The 20,150-nt window shown below is 41.9% G+C and overlaps 1 protein-coding gene across 2 annotated transcripts in view; it reads right to left on the bottom strand.

Moving 5' to 3' along the window:
- The window catches only part of RHOF (ras homolog family member F, filopodia associated), an 81,934-nt gene that overhangs the window by 9,714 nt on the left and 52,070 nt on the right, over positions 1 to 20,150 (bottom strand). Inside the window, exons 3-4 of one of the 2 annotated variants that reach the window (XM_040346972.1) lie at positions 13,490 to 13,533; positions 7,877 to 8,011 (exon numbers count right to left, since the gene is read on the bottom strand). In XM_040346972.1, the coding sequence (XP_040202906.1) occupies positions 7,877 to 8,011; positions 13,490 to 13,533 (179 nt within the window). Of the gene's footprint in view, positions 1 to 7,876; positions 8,012 to 13,423; positions 13,534 to 20,150 lie in introns of both variants that reach the window. The other variant, XM_040346965.1, reaches the window with a different exon arrangement.

The following is a 20,150-nucleotide window of genomic DNA, read 5'->3' on the forward strand; positions in this document are numbered from 1 at the left end:
GCCACATCACCTGCCACAAGTTGTGGATTGTCCACTTGCCACGTCACCTGGCCACAAGTTGTGGAATGTCCACTGGCCATGTCACCTGACCACGTCACCTGGCCACAAATTGTGGAATGTCCACGAGTTGTGGAATATCCTCTTGCCACGTCACCTGGTCACATCACCTTGCCACGTCACCTGCCACAAGTTGTGGATTGTCCACTTGCCACAAGTTGTGAATTGTCCACTTGCCACATCACCTGCCACAAGTTGTGGGTTGTCTACAATGCAATGCAACCAATTAGTTTTTTTATGTTTTTTTTTATGTTTTTTCATCATTTGCCATCAGTTTTGAGATTTCTAATGTAAAAAAAATAAATAAAAAAAAATAATAGGTCACCTTTAAAAACGCCTATAGACAAAATCACAAAAGTTTCCACGTTTCAGACGCAAAACGCCAGTACCGCGTTTTGCGTCTGAACCCATTTTTTTGCTTCTGAAAAAATGAGGATAAACGCAACTGCCGAAAAATGCTGAAAAACATGACTGTGTGCATGGACACATAGGATAACATTGAATGTGTTCAGGGGCAGTTGAAAAAGCTGTCCAACTGCCTCTGAACACGCCTTTACCAGCGTCTCGTGTGCATGGGGCCTAAAAGTTCTCTTGAAGGATCCATCTATAAGTGTTACCTGTGAGACAAGCACTCAAAACATCTACAAGAGACCCGGCAGTGAATCATCTATCTAGCAATCCCGTAAGGCAAAACACACAATAAAACATCTCCCTTTGTTTAGAAGAATGCTTTTATTTGCTTACAACTCCCATAATCTATGAGTGCTTTATAAGAGTCGGGATTAAAAGTATTAAAATAGATGCAAGTGCAAAGTACCAAAAAGGACCCACACAATGCCTACAACAAGACGTTTGGAAGACATGTAAACCCCAACACTAAACTTCTGTTACAGATACTGAAAACCATGCCTGGGATTCTCCCAGAAATCCAGTTATCTCCTAACTTCCTGTAGTAAAATGGCAATACATCACTGAGGCCTCGTACACACGACAGAGTTTCTCGGCAGAATTCGGCAAGAAACTCGGTCAGAGCCGGATTCTTCCGAGAAACTCTGTCGTGTGTACACTTTCGGCCCGATGGAGCCGCCGAGGAACTCGTCGAGAAAATAGAGAACATGTTCTCTATTTTCTCGTTGTTCTATGGGAGCTCTCGGCCCGCCAAGCTCCTCGGCGGCTTCAGGGCTGAACTGGCCGAGGAACTCGATGTGTTTGGCACGTCGAGTTCCTCGGCCGTGTGTACGAGGCCTTAATGTCAATGCAGCTCCGTTCCTTGGACTACAGGACAGCTCTCCCCTAAATTATGAAGATGGAGAGGGGTGGGTGACGTATTTGCTTCTCCATTGATACAGCACAGCGAGTAAGCAATGTTATCCTAGGACAAGAAGTGTTACTGGCAGGATCACCAGATGAAAGTAAATGAAAAAGGCTGTAAATAAAATAAAAAATTTAGCCACCAAACATATGAAATGGTGAACTACAATTTAATACATGATTGTCCTTGGATTTACTATAAGCTTGTTATGCACTGCCTACAGACAGGGCTTCTGTTACAATCAAGGGGCCCCATACAGCCTACCTGACAGGACCCACTTCCTTTGCCCGAAAGTGACTGAGGACATAGATTTATCAGTCCCTTTTGCTGTAGCAGAATTCATCAGCTGCACAGATGAATGCATAGGAAGCGCTTCGAGGCTTCCTGCTCACTCACAAATGAAGCATAGTAAACACAATTTACTATACTTTACCGATGAATGGACACAGGAGTTATTGGTAATGGTCGCTCTCTGTGTTCATTCAGAAAAGAACAGTAAATGGCATATCCCTTTCCTCGCTCTCCATCTTGAAACATCTCCTTGTGCCGGCAGCAGCTGCCGGTGGGAGAGAAGGGATGCTGGCAGCGATGTGGGGAGAAATGGGCACAAAGGGGGGACCAGACAGCAGATGCATGTGCTAGAACCAATCCCCCTGCAGTGCAGTCAGAGGTGGGAAAGAAGAGAAGCAGTTGGCAGCGCTGCAAAGGCAGAAGAGGATCGATGTTTGCAATAAGACAGTACAGCCAGACCTCCTGCTCCACAGGTGCCCCCCCCCCCCATTCGAACCGATGGGCCTAGGCACAGTACAGAACGACTAGCTTTACTGCCTTATCAGCAGCCCTGCCTACAGATACTAAAATAACTAGGTTATTGGTTAAACTAGGACTTGTGTCTTTTTTCAACCAGAATAACTATGACAGTCCCCACTAACTAATGTCTATGGGGTACGTTCAAACAATCTGATATGAATGGAATGCGTTATTTAGGTAGACCCTTGGACTACATGTTGGCTAAAATAAAATACAGTGGGAAATGTGCAGAGTCTGTGCAATGTAATGTGTGGCCAAATGTTATGAAATATATAATACACATGAAATATCGCTGGAAGTCTTGGTTTTCTGGGAAAGGTCAGCATCCAAGTCCAGTTACTACAATTATTATCATACAGAGACCCTAAATTTCAACTTGAGAGTAAAAGCAAGATGCACAGTTATTTGCTATATCCCCCCCCAAAGGAATTCTGTTAAGCTATGAGAGCATTCATACTGTGCAGGGCAAACCCCCCACCCAAAAAAAAAGCTTCTGCAGACAGTGGACACTTCCTGCCCTATGGGTGCTGCTGTGCAGGGGGCAGACATTAAAGTCAGACTCGGGTATAGATTCTAAAAATACAAAAAACATTTTGTACATATAATCATATTGATTGTCATTTTTATACTTCACAGGAATTCAGAATTGATCTCTTGAATTTTAAAAGACAAGTATTTAAGCTGAACTATGGGGAAAGGGGATCATTTTCGCAAACTGTAAGACCTTCTGTGAATGGAGGTAGTGCCGATAAACGTCACAGAATGCCTTCTATTCTCTGAAAAAGGGTGCAAGGCTTTTCTCAATGGAGGACTTGCTGTACAAGCGACCCACTGTGACCAACATACTGTAGTGGAAACTACAAGTCTCAGCAGCAGAAAAATTGCACATGTAGGGAAAAACAGGAACACGTTAATGCCCCTCTTCCCAGCAGCATACATTTACCTTTGTGCAACAATTGGAAATCCTGCGCAAGCTAGGAGTCTTTTCACAGGGGCTGAGGACCACCTGCCCACCCCCATGTGACAGCTCTGGGCAAAAAGTATAAGTCACATGCTGCTCCATACCCAAAGTACCAGGGCATTTTCTTTGTCTCAGGAACTGAATGGAGCAGCAAGAAAACAAAAGGAGAGGTAAACATGTACTGCATACAGGAGGGAGAGAGACCATAGAGAAAATCTGTTGCTTTTCCCTGTATTGTCAATGCACAGGTTTGCTTTAACCCCTCTGCTGCCGCCACCATAGCCATTTTGGAAACGTAATAGTATAATTCAGGTGACCGGATCTCTTTAATGATGACCCATAATATAACCTCTGCACTCTGCTAAAGCATGTTTTGGGTTTTTTAGTGCATTTTCATGTATTATTAAATGCCTATAGCAGGCGCACCCGCTGCACATTGGGGGAGCCGATGCGCGTGGCCACGATGACTGGCGGGCACGAGAGCCAAAACAGGGACGTGTGTGTAAACACACAAATCCCTGTTCTGTGAGGAGACAGATCATCTGTTCCTAATAGCTAGAACAACGATATGTCTCCTCTAGTCAGTTCCACCCCCCCCCCCAAGTTTGAAACACATACGAGGGAACACATTTAACCCCTTGATCGCCCTCTAGCGTTAACCCCTTCCCTGCCAGTGACATTTATACAGTAATCAGTGAATTTTTATAGCACGGATCGCTGTATAGATGTCAGTGGTCCCAAAAATGTGCCAAGTGCCCGATCTGTCCGCTACAATGTCGCATTACAGCTAAAAAATGTAAATCGCAGATTACCGCCATTACTAGTTGAACATTTTTTTTTTTTTAAATGCCATAAATCTATCCCATAGTTCGTAGACACCAGGGGCGGGCTGGGGCAGGGTGGAGCTTTCCCCCCAGGCCGCCAACATTATGATTAAAACGGCCGCAGCGCTGTCTGTTTAACTTTTTTCCCGGCCGTCACAGCCTGGGTTAAACTGAACAGCACTAGACGGTGGCTGCCGAGTACATTTAAATTGCATGGTTTATTGTGAAAATGACAGTTGCAGTTTGGGAGTTAACCACAGGTAGCGCTGTAGGAGTTAGTGTTCACCTAGTGTGTGTTTACAACTGTAGGGGGGTGTGGCTGTAGGACTGACATCATCGATTGTGTCTCCCTATATAAGGGATCACTCGATCGATGCAGCTGCCACAGTGAAGCACGGGGAAGCCGTGTTTACATACGGCTCTCCCCGTTCTTCAGCTCCGGGGAGCGATCACGACGGAGCGGCTATAAACGAATAGCCGCGCCGTCGTTCCGGATCGCTCCCCGCGGGTATCAGACCGCCGCATGTAGCGGGGGGGGGGGGGCCCGATCGGACCCCCGACGAAAGGCGGGGACGTACCTGTACGCTCATCTGCCTGTACGTGCCATTCTGTGGACGTACATATACATGCGGCGGTCGGGAAGTGGTTAAGGAAAAGTATAACATTTCACAAACACACACACACACACACACACACACACACACACACACATATATATATATATATATATATATATATATAATCCTAATACAAATACTCATGGTATCTTGTGAGAGCCATGTTGAAATTTTCTGTAATGTACTGATAAACATTAGACTTTCATATATTTTAGATTCATTACACACAACTGAAGTAGTTCAAGCCTTTTATTGTTTTAATATTGATGATTTTGGCATACAGCTCATGAAAACACAAAATTCCTATCTCAAAAAATTAGCATATCATGAAAAGGTTCTCTAAACAAGCTCTTAACCTAATCATCTGAATCAACTAATTAACTCTAAACACCTGCAAAAGATTCCTGAGGCTTTTAAAAACTCCCAGCCTGGTTCATTACTCCAAACCGCAATCATGGGTAAGACTGCCGACCTGACTGCTGTCCAGAAGGCCATCATCGACACCCTCAAGCAAGAGGGTAAGACACAGAAAGAAATTTCTGAACGAATAGGCTGTTCCCAGAGTGCTATATCAAGGCACCTCAGTGGGAAGTCTGTGGGAAGGAAAAAGTGTGGCAGAAAACGCACAACGAGAAGAGGTGACCGGACCCTGAGGAAGATTGTGGAGAAGGACCGGTTCCAGACCTTGGGGGACCTGCGGAAGCAGTGGACTGAGTCTGGAGTAGAAACATCCAGAGCCACCGTGTACAGGTGTGTGCAGGAAATGGGCTACAGGTGCCGCATTCCCCAGGTCGAGCCACTTTTGAACCAGAAACAGCGGCAGAAGCGCCTGACCTGGGCTACAGAGAAGCAATACTGGACTGTTGCTCAGTGGTCCAAAGTACTTCTTTCGGATGAAAGCAAATTTTGCATGTCATTCGGTAATCAAGGTGCCAGAGTCTGGAGGAAGACTGGGGAGAGGGAAATGCCAAAATGCCTGAAGTCCAGTGTCAAGTTCCCACAGTCAGTGATGGTCTGGGGTGCCATGTCAGCTGCTGGTGTTGGTCCACTGTGTTTTATCAAGGGCAGGGTGAATGCAGCTAGCTATCAGGAGATTTTGGAGCACTTCATGCTTCCATCTGCTGAAAAGCTTTATGGTTCAAGATTTCATTTTTCAGCACGACCTGGCACCTGCTCACAGTGCCAAAACCACTGGTAAATGGTTTACTGACCATGGTATTACTGTGCTCAATTGGCCTGCCAACTCTCCTGACCTGAACCCCATAGAGCAGGGATAAGCAATTAGCGGACCTCCAGATGTTGCCAAACTACAAGTCCCATGAGGCATAGCGAGACTCTGACAGCATCAAGCATGACACCCAGAGGCAGAGGCATGATGGGACTTGTAGTTTGGCAACAGCTGGAGGTCCGCTAATTGCTTATCCCCGCCATAGAGAATCTGTGGGATATTGGGAAGAGAAAGTTGAGAGACGCAAGACCCAACACTCTAGATGAGCTTAAGGCCGCTACCGAAGCATCCTGGGCCTCCATAACACCTCAGCAGTGCCACAGGCTGATTGCCTCCATGCCACGCCGCATTGAAGCAGTCATTTCTGCAAAAGGATTCCCGACCAAGTATTGAGTGCATAACTGAACAGAATTATTTGAAGGTTGACTTTTTTTTTTATTAAAAACATTTTTCTTTTATTGGTCGGATGAAATATGCTAATTTTTTGAGATAGGAATTTTGGGTTTTCATGAGCTGTATGCCAAAATCATCAATATTAAAACTAGGGTTGTCCCGATACCACTTTTTTAGGACTGAGTACAAGTACCGATACTTTTTTTCATGTACTCGCCGATACCAAATACCGATACTTTTTTAAATGTCATGTGACAGTTTTCAAACCACAATACAGACTAAGGATATTTTCTTTAGAATTATGAAGAACTCTAACTCAAGACATTATAAAAGAATAAAAATGAGTAAAAATGAATAAAAATGTTTTATTTGCTTGTCACGCAGTAGTAAAAAACTCAAAGAATTTTCATAGAACATGTTGATAAATACAAAAAAAGTATTCTATCAGGCATCGGGAGCATTTGCGCGAGTACAAGTACTCCCGCAAATACTCGGTATCGGTATCTGGACAACCCTAATTAAAACAATACAAGGCTTGAACTACTTCAGTTGTGTGTAATGAATCTAAAATATATGAAAGTCTAATGTTTATCAGTACATTACAGAAAATAATGAACTTTATCACAATATGCTAATTTTTTGAGAATGACCTGTATATGTTTTTGGGGGATATTTATTATAGCAAAAAGTAAAAAATATTGTTTTTTTTTCAAAATTGTCGCTCTATTTTTGTTTATAGCGCAAAAAATAAAAACCGCAGAGGTGATCAAATACCACCAAAAGAAAGCTCTATTTGTGGGGAAAAAAGGACGCCAATTTTGTTTGGGATCCACGTCGCACGACCGCGCAATTGTCTGTTAAAGCGACGCAGTCCCGAATCGCAAAACCTGGCCTGGGCATTTAGCTGCCTAAAGGTCCGGGGCTTAAGTGGTCAAAGTGTTGCTAAACTCAAGACCCTGCATTCGCTATATCTGGTCTCCCACAGTACACATGGGAATTCAATTTTAGTAAATATAAACTGCTAAATACCTTTTCTCATCAGAAGTTAGAGCAGTCTTGTGACTTCTATCAGTGTCCAGCCAAGCACTGGTTAAAGCTTGTAGGAGAAGGAGTTTTCTGACTGCGCTATGAGACTGCAAGATCCCTGACCTACTGTCTGGACAGTGCCGATTGGCCCTGTGCTGATCACATGCATCCTCCCAAGAAAAATAAACCTCTCTAGCAACACACACCAAACGGAGCATGTGCAGCCTGACTCCATAGACTCTGTTATCAGGAAATTATAAGAAGTCAATTGAAGAAGGGGAGGATCAGAGAAGCCAGGATCAAACAGCCTTTTTACACAATGCAGAGGATTAACCCCTTAGGTTCCACAGTGAGTATAAGCAGCATGTTCTACTGCGTATACAGACTGATTTTACTGTTGTGGGTTTAGTATCACTTTAATACAGGATCCCTTTAAAAGGACAAAGAGAGAAGAACACCTCAAGAAGGGTAGGAGATTTTTTTGAAAGGCCAATTAAAAACATTGCTTAACCCCTTTATGCAACCAACTGCAAAGTAAAAGAATTTAGCTTAGTATCCTCCAATCAGTACAAGCTTTTCCATTATCAAGATGGGAGTTCAGAACTGGAGAACAAGCATATGTGCAAAGAATAAGGAATGCCATGTTACCTGGTAGTATGTGATTGGTTCTTGCTGAGAGGATTTTAATTTGCGCAGTCGTTCTTTATCCATACGCAGATCTGTTTTACAACCAATCAACACTATAGGCACTCCTCTGCAAAAGTGATGCACTTCAGGATACCACTGAAAAAGAGCACAAATATAAAAGCAATTATTTAGTAAGCCCTGGCACCGGCTTCTCGTGGACTCACACACAAATGGAAAATGATGGCACACTGGGCAAAAATCTCCACCTCAGATAATTCTAAGCAGCGGAACCAGTTTAGTAATTTCTCATTCTGTAAAACAGACACATTTGCTGGACCCAAAAGTTCCCTAATAATCATAAGTAATAATAAGTTACGTCAAATGGAGGTTCACTGTGGAGGGATGCAGACACAAATAGTGGGCAACGGGCAGAGGAGAAGAAATAGACAGCTTCTAACCCAGATGTGTTATCTGTATTAAAAGGGATTGTAAAGGAAAATTGTTTTTTTCATAATAAGCATCCTTTACCTGCAGACATTCCTCTTTTCACTTCCTCATTGTTCGTTTTTGCTCAGAAGTTGCTCTATTTTTTCTCTGTTCTGTTCACTTTCTGCTTGTCCGATTTTACTGACCACCGTGATGGGAGGGTTTACTGCGGTGGTCAGTGACGTGCTCGCCCCCTCCTGGGAACTACATCTGTGCGGCAGGACGCTCTCTACGTGTTAGAGACTTCAAGGAGGTGTGAATTACTGGGCGTGCCGCAATTCATACTGGGAAATGTAGTTCTTACATGAACGAGCGCCACAAACCAGGAAGTGAATGAGAGAACAGAAACTAGAACGCCGGAGGTGATAGATGAAGGAATTTAATAGGTATTTACTCGTTTTTTAACAGAATCATTACACTATTCTGTCTGTCTACCTTGCAGACATTAATTGTAGGGAAAAAAATGTTTTCCTTTACAACTCCTTTAAGTGGAAAAGGAGAATATAGTATTAAAGAATCATTAGTATCCAGCTGAATGGGATCCGAAAGGTGTGCTGGATTCATGTTGCAACCTCAATCCATAGGTATTAACCTTCATGAACGCATTGTGCTGTGGTATGTCTGGGCAGATCCTGGTAAAGTTTTACTTTCATTGTGACATATGGTACATTGCATACCCGACAACTGTATCAGCAGTCACACCCAGTTTTCTTCCTGACATTATCGGATTTAGACTGATAACTGCTAAGAAGTCTTTCCAGACTGCTAGATGCAAAAGATAAAAAAAAAAAAATTGATAATTGTAACAGAAGTCTGTACAGCGGTGACAGTCCAACCTGTGCAATCAGTTTCTGCCGTAGTTTAACAAGGAGATTTCATATAGTAAGATTCCTTGCTTGCCGATTGTAATAAACAGAATATAGCACAATATATTTTTGTAAACTCTAAAATATACGGTAGCTAAAAATAGCATACACATCCTCTATTATCCAAGCATGTTATAAGTAAACACTCAGGTTGTGTCTCACCGCTCGATCTACAATCTTCCCTATTCATAAGGAACCTGTCAGGCTAGAAACATGGGAGCTGCCATCTCTAAAATCTTCCCTATTCAGATGAACCCTGGACAGCTAGGAGTAGTAACTGCCATCACCATCATCTCCCCTATTCAGAAGCACCTGTACAGATAGAACTATGGTAACTACCTTCTTCTTCCCTATTCAGTAGAACCCAATACAGATAGGACAATGGTAACTACCATCTCCAATATCTCCCCTATTCAGAAGAACCCTCTACAGATAGGACAATCTTTACCATCTCCTCCATTCATAAAGACCCTGTATAGATAGGACGCTGGTAACTACCATCTTTACTATATTCTCTATTCAGAATGAAGCAGATTGGAAAGAAATGGTGGAAGGAACCCTGCTAATGCTTGGTGGTTGTCATTCTTATCCCTCCCACACCACTAAGTGAGCACGTCAATGACCTGAAAGTAGTATGTGCATATCAGCTGTCCTTAAACCTGATGTGATAAGCTTGTTCCATGTCAGTGATTCATCAAGAAGTAAAGGAATGACAATAGCCCCGGAGAACACACCTTCAAATGTACATTACAAACAGTCATTCCCCTAATTCTATCCTAAACATATTCTCTTTACAGCAGAACTACAGGAAAACAAATATATAGTAGAAATAAATACATTACCTGTTTCCAATGGAGTTCTTCCAGCATAGCCAGGCAGGTGACACTACTATGCCCTGGTCCAGCTTTTTAGTTTTCCTCGTCTCCCCTCTGCCTCCAGATAATTAATCAGCATCATCATGCTGCAAATCCCTTGTCCAATGAGCATTAAGGTGACACAGGAAGCTGTAAAGCTGAACCAGGAAATAGAATAGTCATCTTCCTGGCTATTATGACCGGCCATAGATGGATCGAAATTCAGCCAGTTTAACAGGAACCAGATGAATTTCGATCCGTCTAAGGGCAAGCTGGTTGTACTGAAGTTGATTCATCAATCGACTTCAGTACAACCAGCCGTTTTGTTTCTTGTGTGATCACTGCCGGTGGCTATAGCTGCCTGCAGTGATAATTGTATTCTGAGGCCTGGGAAACCTCCAGCTGTCTGAATAAAATGGTCAGTGTTAATGGGGGAATCAAGCAATTTTCTTTCCTTCAACAAAAAGGTTGAGCCTAGGTTCACACTGCTGCGAATTCAAAATCGCGGTAAAATGCGCGATTTTACCGAGATTTCGCGGCTGCGATTTTGCCGCGATTTCGGCCGCAATTTAATGTAAATCGCGGCCCGAAATCGCAAAAAGTAGTACAGGAACTACTTTTGAAATCGCAGATGCGGCGTCGCACTGATTAGGACAGTGCCATCGCCGACAATTGCCGCCGATTTGAGATGCGATTTGACATGTCAAATCGCATCTCAAATCGTTCCAAATCGTACCCAGTGTGAACCAGGGTTGAAGGAAAGAAAAATTGTATAATGTATGTCTTGCTTAAGTGTGAAAAGCAAAGACTGGTTGAACAGAATTTATAACCCATTTGTCAGGTAAACCGGTCTGCTTGCATATTTGTAATGCATGTTTTGCAGCTTCCCTGGAATTTAGCTTTAAGTCTGCTCTTCTGGAGAAATACCACACCTATACCTTGTTCAATCAGACCACTTCTACATATTCTGCACAAGGTTCAGGGAATCCCACACAAAAAGGGTTACCTGTGCTCCATTCATTCTGCAATGAACAGACGCTAGATCAAGTGGAATATAGACAGCCACACTACTCCTCCCCAAAGCCATTTACTGAACAATACACTATTTGACGCCTCAGCACAAAACGTTTGCTAGGTTACAGAATATGAATATTGCAATGCAACCCAAACATCATAAATGTGTTAGAATACATAAATGTACAGATCTTCGCATTGCCTGACCAGCAACTGACAATGACGCAGGCAAATGGCAACACTTTCCTTTTGTTAAAGGTCCACTGAATTTCTGATGATGATCTTTACGTCCTTTCTGAACTCCTTTTCTCTTTCCCAGATTTTTCTATTTGCGTAACCAACCCTTTCTCTCATACACTTTATTATTCCCTTAGATTCCTGGTACCCAACCTGCGGCCCTTTGGCAGATTGTGTGGCCGTCAGATCCCTTGCAGGCACTAATCTGTGTTTCCCTATTGTGGTAATGATTTCTAGCAGTCTCATGTAATCTTCAGTCAATGAAATTCTCATGAAGCATGTCCTCAGAATCCCATAATGCCAGCAGCATAAACGTAATCCCTGACCATCTCTTGTATCATTCCCATAGTCTTTGACTATATCCTTTTGCAGGGTTTGACAAATTTGCTTGGAATCTAGGAGCAGGCTAAAAAAGTTAGGAGCCAGAAAACGCACCCGTCCTGACGAGCTTGCGCGCAGAAGCGAACACATACGTGAGCAACGCCCGCATATGTAAACGGTGTTCAAACTACACATGTGAGGTATCACCGCGATTGGTAGAGCGAGAGCAATAATTCTAGCCCTAGACCTCCTCTGTAACTCAAAAAATGCAACCTGTAGATTTTTTTAAACGTCGCCTATGAAGATTTTAAAGGGTAAAAGTTTGTCGGCATTCCACGAGCGGACGCAATTTTGAAGCGTGACATGTTGGGTATGAATTTACTCGGCGTAACATTATCTTTCATAATATTAAAAAAAATAAAAAAATGGGGATAACTTTACTGTTGTCTTATTTTTTAATTAAAAAAGTGTAATTTTTTCCCAAAAAAGTGCGCTTGTAAGACCGTTGCGCAAATACGGCGTGACAGAAAGTATTGCAACGATTGCCATTTTATTCTCTAGGGTGTTAGGATAAAAAATATATATAATGTTTGGGGGTTCTAATTAGAGGGAAGAAGATGGCAGTGAAAATAGTGAAAAATTACATTAGAATTGCATTAGACATTAGAATTGCTGTTTAACTTGTAATGCTTAAAGGGTCACTAAAGGAAATTTTTTTTTTTGCTGAAATGACAGTTTACAGGGTATAGAGACATAAAACTTAACCGATTCCTTTTAAAAATGATTACAAATAGATAAAAAATCAATCATATAATGTGCCTGTAGGTTAGTTTCACTTTTAAACTGTTTTCATGTTCCTGTGAACTAGAGAGACACACAGAACAAAAACAAACATCCAGGGCAGTGTTTTGTTTTTAAAATGAATCTGATTGGTTCTGTTAAGTTTTAGACACACAGTAATGACAGCTTAGACCTACAGTGAAAAGCTCCCAGTACGATGGTTATAAGGAAAAAAGACAACCAGGAAGTGTGGAGATCAGAGCAGAATTACAGCCACTTCAAAGCAAAAACGAACAATAAGGACATGAAACCAGTACTGCAGTAAGGTAAAGGAAGCTATTTAGCTAGAAAAAAAAAAATTCCTTTAGTGATCCTTTAACTTGTAATACCAACGGCCACCACCAGATGGCGCCAGCTCACACAAGGACGAGCTGGGGACTTGACACTTTTTGCCCACCTTCCAAGCCAAGTCGCCAGGACGCTATTTCTAGTCGCCATGGCGACCGGGATTTGTCGAGCCCTGTCCTTGTGTGCCTGCTGTCTGACACTGAATTTTCAGAGTATTTTATGTGCGGCCCTCTGTCGAGGGCTGCACTTCAGGCCCCTCGGGCTGCACTCGAGGGCTGCACTTCAGGCCCCTCGGGCTGCACTCGAGGGCTGCACTTCAGGCCCCTCGGGCTGCACTTCAGGCCCCTCGGGCTGCACTCGAGGGCTGCACTTCAGGCCCCTCGGGCTGCACTTCAGGCCCCTCGGGCTGCACTCGAGGGCTGCACTTCAGGCCCCTCGGGCTGCACTCGAGGGCTGCACTTCAGGCCCCTCATAGCAAGAAAGATGACCATCACTGCCTTAGATGGTGAGGGGATCATTCCTGGTAACTGAAGCTTATCCCACAACTAATAACCAACTAGTTTTACCCTGCTAGTCTGACGTGCAGAGAGGAAGAGGAGGCAAAGACCCTGAACTGTGCCAAGAAGCAAGATAAACTTTTAGGTTTACTAGACCAGTCTTACCTTAATTAAAACATTGTCAAAGCTGGTAGGGTTTGTAACATCATAACAAATTAAAACCAAATTAACCTCTTGATAAGAGAGGGGACGCAGCCGGTCATAATCTTCCTGTCCTAAAATGAAAGATAATAATAAACATAATTAATAAATAATAATCATAAATCATAATAATAAAAAATACAAATAATAATAATAAAGATAATATAACATTCGATTGTGCACACAGTTCTGAAAATTAAATTGTACTCAAGGGCTCATTCAGAAGGGCAATAAGATCCATTCCCCAATCCAAGTCTCTGTTTAATGCATGTGAATCCACCTCGAAGATGCTGCCTGCACAAAGTTCCTAGGTGTATTCGAAAGCAGCAGACAGTGGCTCAGATTGGGGGGGACGGGTCCGATTATGCCGCGTACACACGACCGTTTTTCGGGTTCTAAAAAACGTAATTTTTAAGGGTCTAGAAAAAACAAAGTTTTTTTCAACTCAATCATTAAAACGGCCTTCCTTGCCTACACATGGTCGTGAAAAAAAAATGCTCTAGAAAGCGCGGTGACGTACAAGACGTACAAAGGCACGATAAAGGGGAAGTTCCATTCAGATGGCGCCACCCTTGGGGCTGCTATAGCCGATTTTGTGAGTAAAAGACGATTCGCGCTTTTCAGTCTGTTACAGCGTGATGAATGTGCTTACTCCATTACAAACGCTAGTTTTACCAGAACGAGCGCTCCCGTCTCATAACTTGATTCTGACCATTTTTTTACAACCTTAACGACAACGTTAAAAACGTCGTAAAAAAATAGAGCATGTTTGAAATTTTTAAATGGCCATTTTTTTTAGATTGTGAAAAATGCTCTGGAGCCCACACACGATCGTTTTTAATGACATAAAAAAAAAAAAACATTTTTTAGAACCTGAAAAACGGTCGTGTGTACGCGGCATTATTCTTGTTGCCGATTCACAAAAAGGTTGGAATGTGCCGATATATGAAGATGACAGAATCAAGGAAAAAGTTATTAATGGCAAACAAAGCTGTGAGAAAAGTCTTTATACAGAACACCAAGTGCAATTTATCACATACAAACCTATTTTAGAAAGTCAATGGGTGGCATTAATTAAGCATTAGATATGTATGTATGTAGGTCGCATACATTACAGAACACTAACCCGTACTTGAATTTACAGAATGCAAACAAAAATGTTTCCAGATGGCTTTTGTTTAACCTTCTGTCACCCACAAAGGTCTACAGCTTAGTTTATGGCTAATGGCAGGCTGCAGATCTCCCCACCCTGACTGGCCTCACATAATTACCACTGTGGTTCATGATGTCCTTCAATGTTCTTGCTTCACAGATGGAGAGGAATTTTAAGCACTACTTCTTCCTAAATACATTCATCTAAATAGCAGTCAGCCAGCCATGTGGATAGATTATATATATATATATATATATATATATATATATATATATATATATATATATATATATATATATATATATATATATATATATATATATATATATATATATATATCTGAAACTATTATTTTTATTATTATTTTTTTTCATTTTAGATGTTTTTTTTTTACATCTAGGTTTCCTCACAACCTATTGAAATTCCAGGGTGGTATGCGAAGAATGATTTTTTACAATATCTAATGAGAACCTAAAGCAATTTTAGATAATGAATAGCACTTTCTGTAAGACGAAAAAGGGCACATGTCAAAGTGCTACCAATAGCTGGCACACTAAACAAAAAAATAAACAAAATACTACATTTAATAAAAGAAATTGACATTGAAATTGAATAAAGAACATTTAGACCAGGAAAAAGCCTGAAATACTACAATAAAATAAGGCATTCCCTAGCTGTGATATCGATCATCACAGTGGGCACTGGTACAAACTTTTCCAGGCGGTTGGGTTCAGCTAGGGCAGGGGTCTCCAAACTGCGGCCCAGGGGCCAGATGTGGCCCTTTACTTGCTTTTATCTGGCCCTTGGGGCAATAATTCATCTTCTGACATAAAAAATGGGGCACAATTCTTCCCAATGACACCAACAATGGGGCACAATTCCTCCCAATGACACCAACAATGGGGCACAATTCCTCCCAATGACACCAACAATGAGGCACAATTCCTCCCAATGACACCAACAATGAGGCACAATTCCTCCCAATGACACCAACAAAGGGGCACAATTTCTCCCAATGACACCAACAAAGAGGCACAATTCCTCCCAACTACACCAATGATGGGTCATTACTCCTCTCACTGACACCAACAAATGGGGCATTGTTTACTCCTGCTGATACCGGAACATTTTTCTATTTCCAGTGGCCACACAGTCCGGCCCCCCTAAAGTCTGAAGGACAGTAAACTGGCCCTTTGTTTAGAAAGTTTGGAGACCCCTGAGCTAGGGTATAGAAAGCAAGTAAATGTTATTTTGTTATACAACAGAGTAGAGCTGCAGGATTCTGGCTAAAATCAGAATCACAATTTTTTTGCTTAGAATAAAGATCACAATTCTCGCAGTGTAACATCTTTCACATTATACAAAAAAATAATAATTGGGCAAACTTTATATATATATATATATATAAATAAATATATATATATAAATAAATATATATATAAAATCTCATGTTTGGATGTTTCAAGTAAAATTTGTAGCAGAAATAATAATTTTTACTTATAAGCAACAAATGTCAGAAAAAGTTTGGTCTTTAAATGGATAAAGCAGTTTGTATATCCGCTGACAGTTTTTTTTTTTTCCTACCTTTAAAGGCAAAAGGCATAATGAGCTAAAATGCACCGCATACTTGCTCATTATGAAATACCTTAGAACGAGGCATCGGTAACTTACCTGGTCCACGCCGAGGGAGATGTCATCTTGCCTCGGCATGTCTTCCGGGTATCGCGGCTCCAGCGCTGTGAGTGGCTGGAGCCACGATGTCGTCACTCCCGCACATGCGCGTGGGAGACTTCTTTCCGGCAAAATCAGGCGTCTGTCGTGCTTTCAGCCGAGAATCCCCGATACGAATGCGTCGCTGAAGTCAGTGGCGCATGGCAAGGGGAATATCTCCTAAACTGTACAGGTTTAGAAGATATTCTTTTTACCTACAGGCAAGCCTTTTTATAGGCTTACCTGTAGGTAAAAGTCAACATTTTTACTATACAACCACTTTAAACTTGCCTCATTTACACGCCGGAGTTCTTTCCTTTGATAAAAGAATGAAAAGATACTTTGTTACTACTTATTCGCTGTGTTGTCATAAAAATTGGCAGGCTGCCTGTATTTATTTATTTTCCCAGCTGTGTGAACTCTCTGCACTTGTTAGAAAGAATCATGACATGCCGTTTTGAAGATCAAGAAGTAAAAAAGATCACGATTTTGATTCTAAACGATTAAAATCGGCAGAAAGTTTAAAATTGCATCCTGCTACCAATGTCAATCCGGAATATAAGTATTGATCACGTCACCATTTTTCTAGGTAAATATATTTCTAAAGGTGCTATTGACATGACATTTTCACCACTTGGTCGGTAAAAACCCATGCAATCCATACATACAAAGAAACCAAAACAAATACGTTCAGAATTTTTTCACCTTAATGCAATCTATACATTAAGGTAAAAAAACATCCGATGTTGCCGGCCCCCCCCCTCGAGCTCCCGTTTTACTTACCTGACCCCTCGAGTCCCGCGCTCGGTCCCGAGATCCTCTTCGCCGCTCAGCCTGGCCGCTGATTGGCTAGAGCGGATGGATTGAGAGCAGTGCAGCCAATCACATCCAGTGACGCGGCGCGACGAGGGGCGGGGCCGAGTGATACAGTGAGCGGCTATGGACTATCACGCTATCACGGGAGCGCGAACGCAAATACTCACCACCATGTGAGCCCTCTCGCATGACTGTGGTCAGTTCTTGCGGGGAGGACCAGAGACAGCCGCCGAGGGACCCCAGAAGACGTTGATTGGGGCCACTCTGTGCAAAACTAACTGCACGGTGGAGGTAAGTATAACATGTTTGTTATTTAAAAGGAATTTAACCACTTGCCTACTGTGCACATACACCCCCTTCCTGCCCAGACTAAATTTTAGCTTCCGCCACTGCGTCACTTTAACTAACAATTGCGCGGTCATGCGACGTGGCTTCCAAACAAAATTGACGTCCTTTTTTCCCCACAAATAAAGCTTTCTTTTGGTGATATTTGAAAAAGAGCGACAATTTTGAAAAAAAAACACAATATTTTTTACTTTTTGCTATAATAAATATCCCATTAAAAAAAAAAAAAAAAAAATGTATCTCCGTTTAGCCCAATACGTATTCTTCTACATATTTTTGTTAAAAAAAAAATAATAAAAAAAAAAAAATCGCATTAACCGTATAATGACTGGTTTGTTATATTGCCTACAAAATAGGGGGACATAATTATGATTTTTTTTTTAATTTATTTTGTACTAGGAATGGCGGCGATCTGCGATTTTTTTTTCTGGATTGCGACATTATAGCGGACACATCGAACATTTTTTGACACATTTTTGGGACCATTCACATTTATACAATGAACAGTGCTATAAATATGCATTGATTACTGTATAAATGTGACTGGCAGGGAAGGGGTTAACCACTAGGGGGCGGGAAAGGGGTTAAATGTGTAGCCTGATCAGTGTTCTAACTGTGGGGGAAGGGGGGTGACTGGGGGAGGTGACCGATCTGTGTCCCTATGTACAAGGGACACAGATCGGTCTCCTCTCTCCCTGACAGGATGTGGAGCTCTGTGTTTACACACAGTGTGTCACGTCCCCGCTCAGTTACCGGGCAATCGCGGGTGCCCGGGGGCCATCGCGGCCGCCGGGCACGCGCACAGTGTTCCCAGTAACGTGACGTCCTGTCAGAACAACAGGGGATACCGCCCGCCGTCATTTGACGGCGTACGGTACTAAGGAGGTTAAGACGTTATGTGTAATAAAATGGAATGACAATTGGACACTATTCTGTATGCCCACTCCTGGACCTTTCTGCTGCCTTTGACCACCACCCTCCTCCACAAAAAAAACTCCACGCCTTTGGTCTCTGAATGTACTCGTTGCTGGTTCTCTTCTTACTTATATATAATATATTTATTTTTAGCAGAGACTATAGAGAATAAAATGTCAGTTGTTGCAATATTTTAGGTCACACTGTATTTGAGCAGCAGTCTATCAAACTTTAGTTAAAAAAAAAAAGAAATGTAAAGTTAGTCAAATTTTTTTGTATAATGTGAAAGCTGTTACGCCATGAGAATCGTGATCTTTATTCCAAGCAAAAAAAAAAAGAAAATTGCAATTCTCATTTTAGACAGAATCCTGCAGCTCTAATATTTACCTAGAAAAATTGTGACGTGTTCAATGCTCATTTTACCCGCTGTATCTTGCTTGCAACTTGTCAATTTTTTTTCTTCAAAAATAAATGCCTTTCTCATGTTTTGGGTTAATTTTTATTTTTATTTTTTTTAAAAGGAAAGTTAGATAATATACAAGATTTGCTAGAGAAAAGTACATATTTAATTCAATAATCAAAGTCACACAAACACTATCAGAATACAATTTGGTCTGTCATGCCTAATGAAGGAAAAACAAGATTTTCCAGCAGGCGGTGAGGAATCCACATGACATATGGCGTCAGGGTGTAAATATGTAGGATGACTCCTCCCATAGAGGAGTACATTTAGCTGTAAGAGACGTACCCCTGTCATTCAGGGCAGGTATTTGAATTACATAGAAACTTGTCTCCAGTATAAAATAGTTCCAGATACGTTTGCTGTACAAGATTGCATACAAATCATATACGCCACATAACAGACATTTTTTTGTAGGTTAAATTTTTTTTAAAATCATTAGTAATTCCTTTTTAGATTACAAAGAACATAGTTTTTATAGATCAGTGAAATCAGAAAAAGTCAAGTAAATTGCGGAGAACCGTCTTTCTAGTCACGTCTTCTGGCCTGGGCCCAGACGGTGGTGCTTTGCCTGTGCAGGGGAAAGCAACCGATTCATTTTAATGACAATCACAGCAGCAACTTGTACTCATCCTCCCTCCCCTAGCTTGACACTACATTTTTCCTCCAGCAGGGAAAATACAGGGTACATCCAGGTGTGGAAAGCATGCGACTTACCTCCCCCCTATGTGACAGAGCTGGTGCTGGGCAATTGGCTTCTGAGGCACTCAGTGCTATTATGGGGGAGGGGAGTGTCCATCACCTTCTGTATGCTCTAAAGCCTGGTAGTATACTACGGAAAAAAAAACAGCTCACGTTTAAAACCGCTGTACTAACTATGCGATGTTAGTACAACAATCTCCCCTGCCATTCTATTGTGTTCTTTGCGCAGCGGTCTTACAAGAAAAAAATATAAGACAACGGTAAAGTTAGCACACTTTTTTTATAATGTGAAAGATAATGTTACGCCGAGTAAATTGATACCCAATATGTCACGCTTCAAAATTGCGCCCGCTCGTAAAATGGCGTCAAAATTTTACCCTTACAAATCTCCATAGGCGACGTTTAAAAAAATTCTATAGGTTGCATCTTTTGAGTTACAGAGGAGGTCTAGAGCTAGAATTATTGCTCTCACTCCAACGATTGCGGTGATACCTCACTTGTGTGGTGTGAACACCGTTTTCATATGTGGGCGCTACTCACGTATGCTTTCGCTTCTGCGTGGGACAGGGCGCTTTAAATTTTTTACACAG

This window comes from Rana temporaria, chromosome 1 (genome assembly GCF_905171775.1).
Source record: "Rana temporaria chromosome 1, aRanTem1.1, whole genome shotgun sequence".
Taxonomy (NCBI): domain Eukaryota; kingdom Metazoa; phylum Chordata; class Amphibia; order Anura; family Ranidae; genus Rana; species Rana temporaria.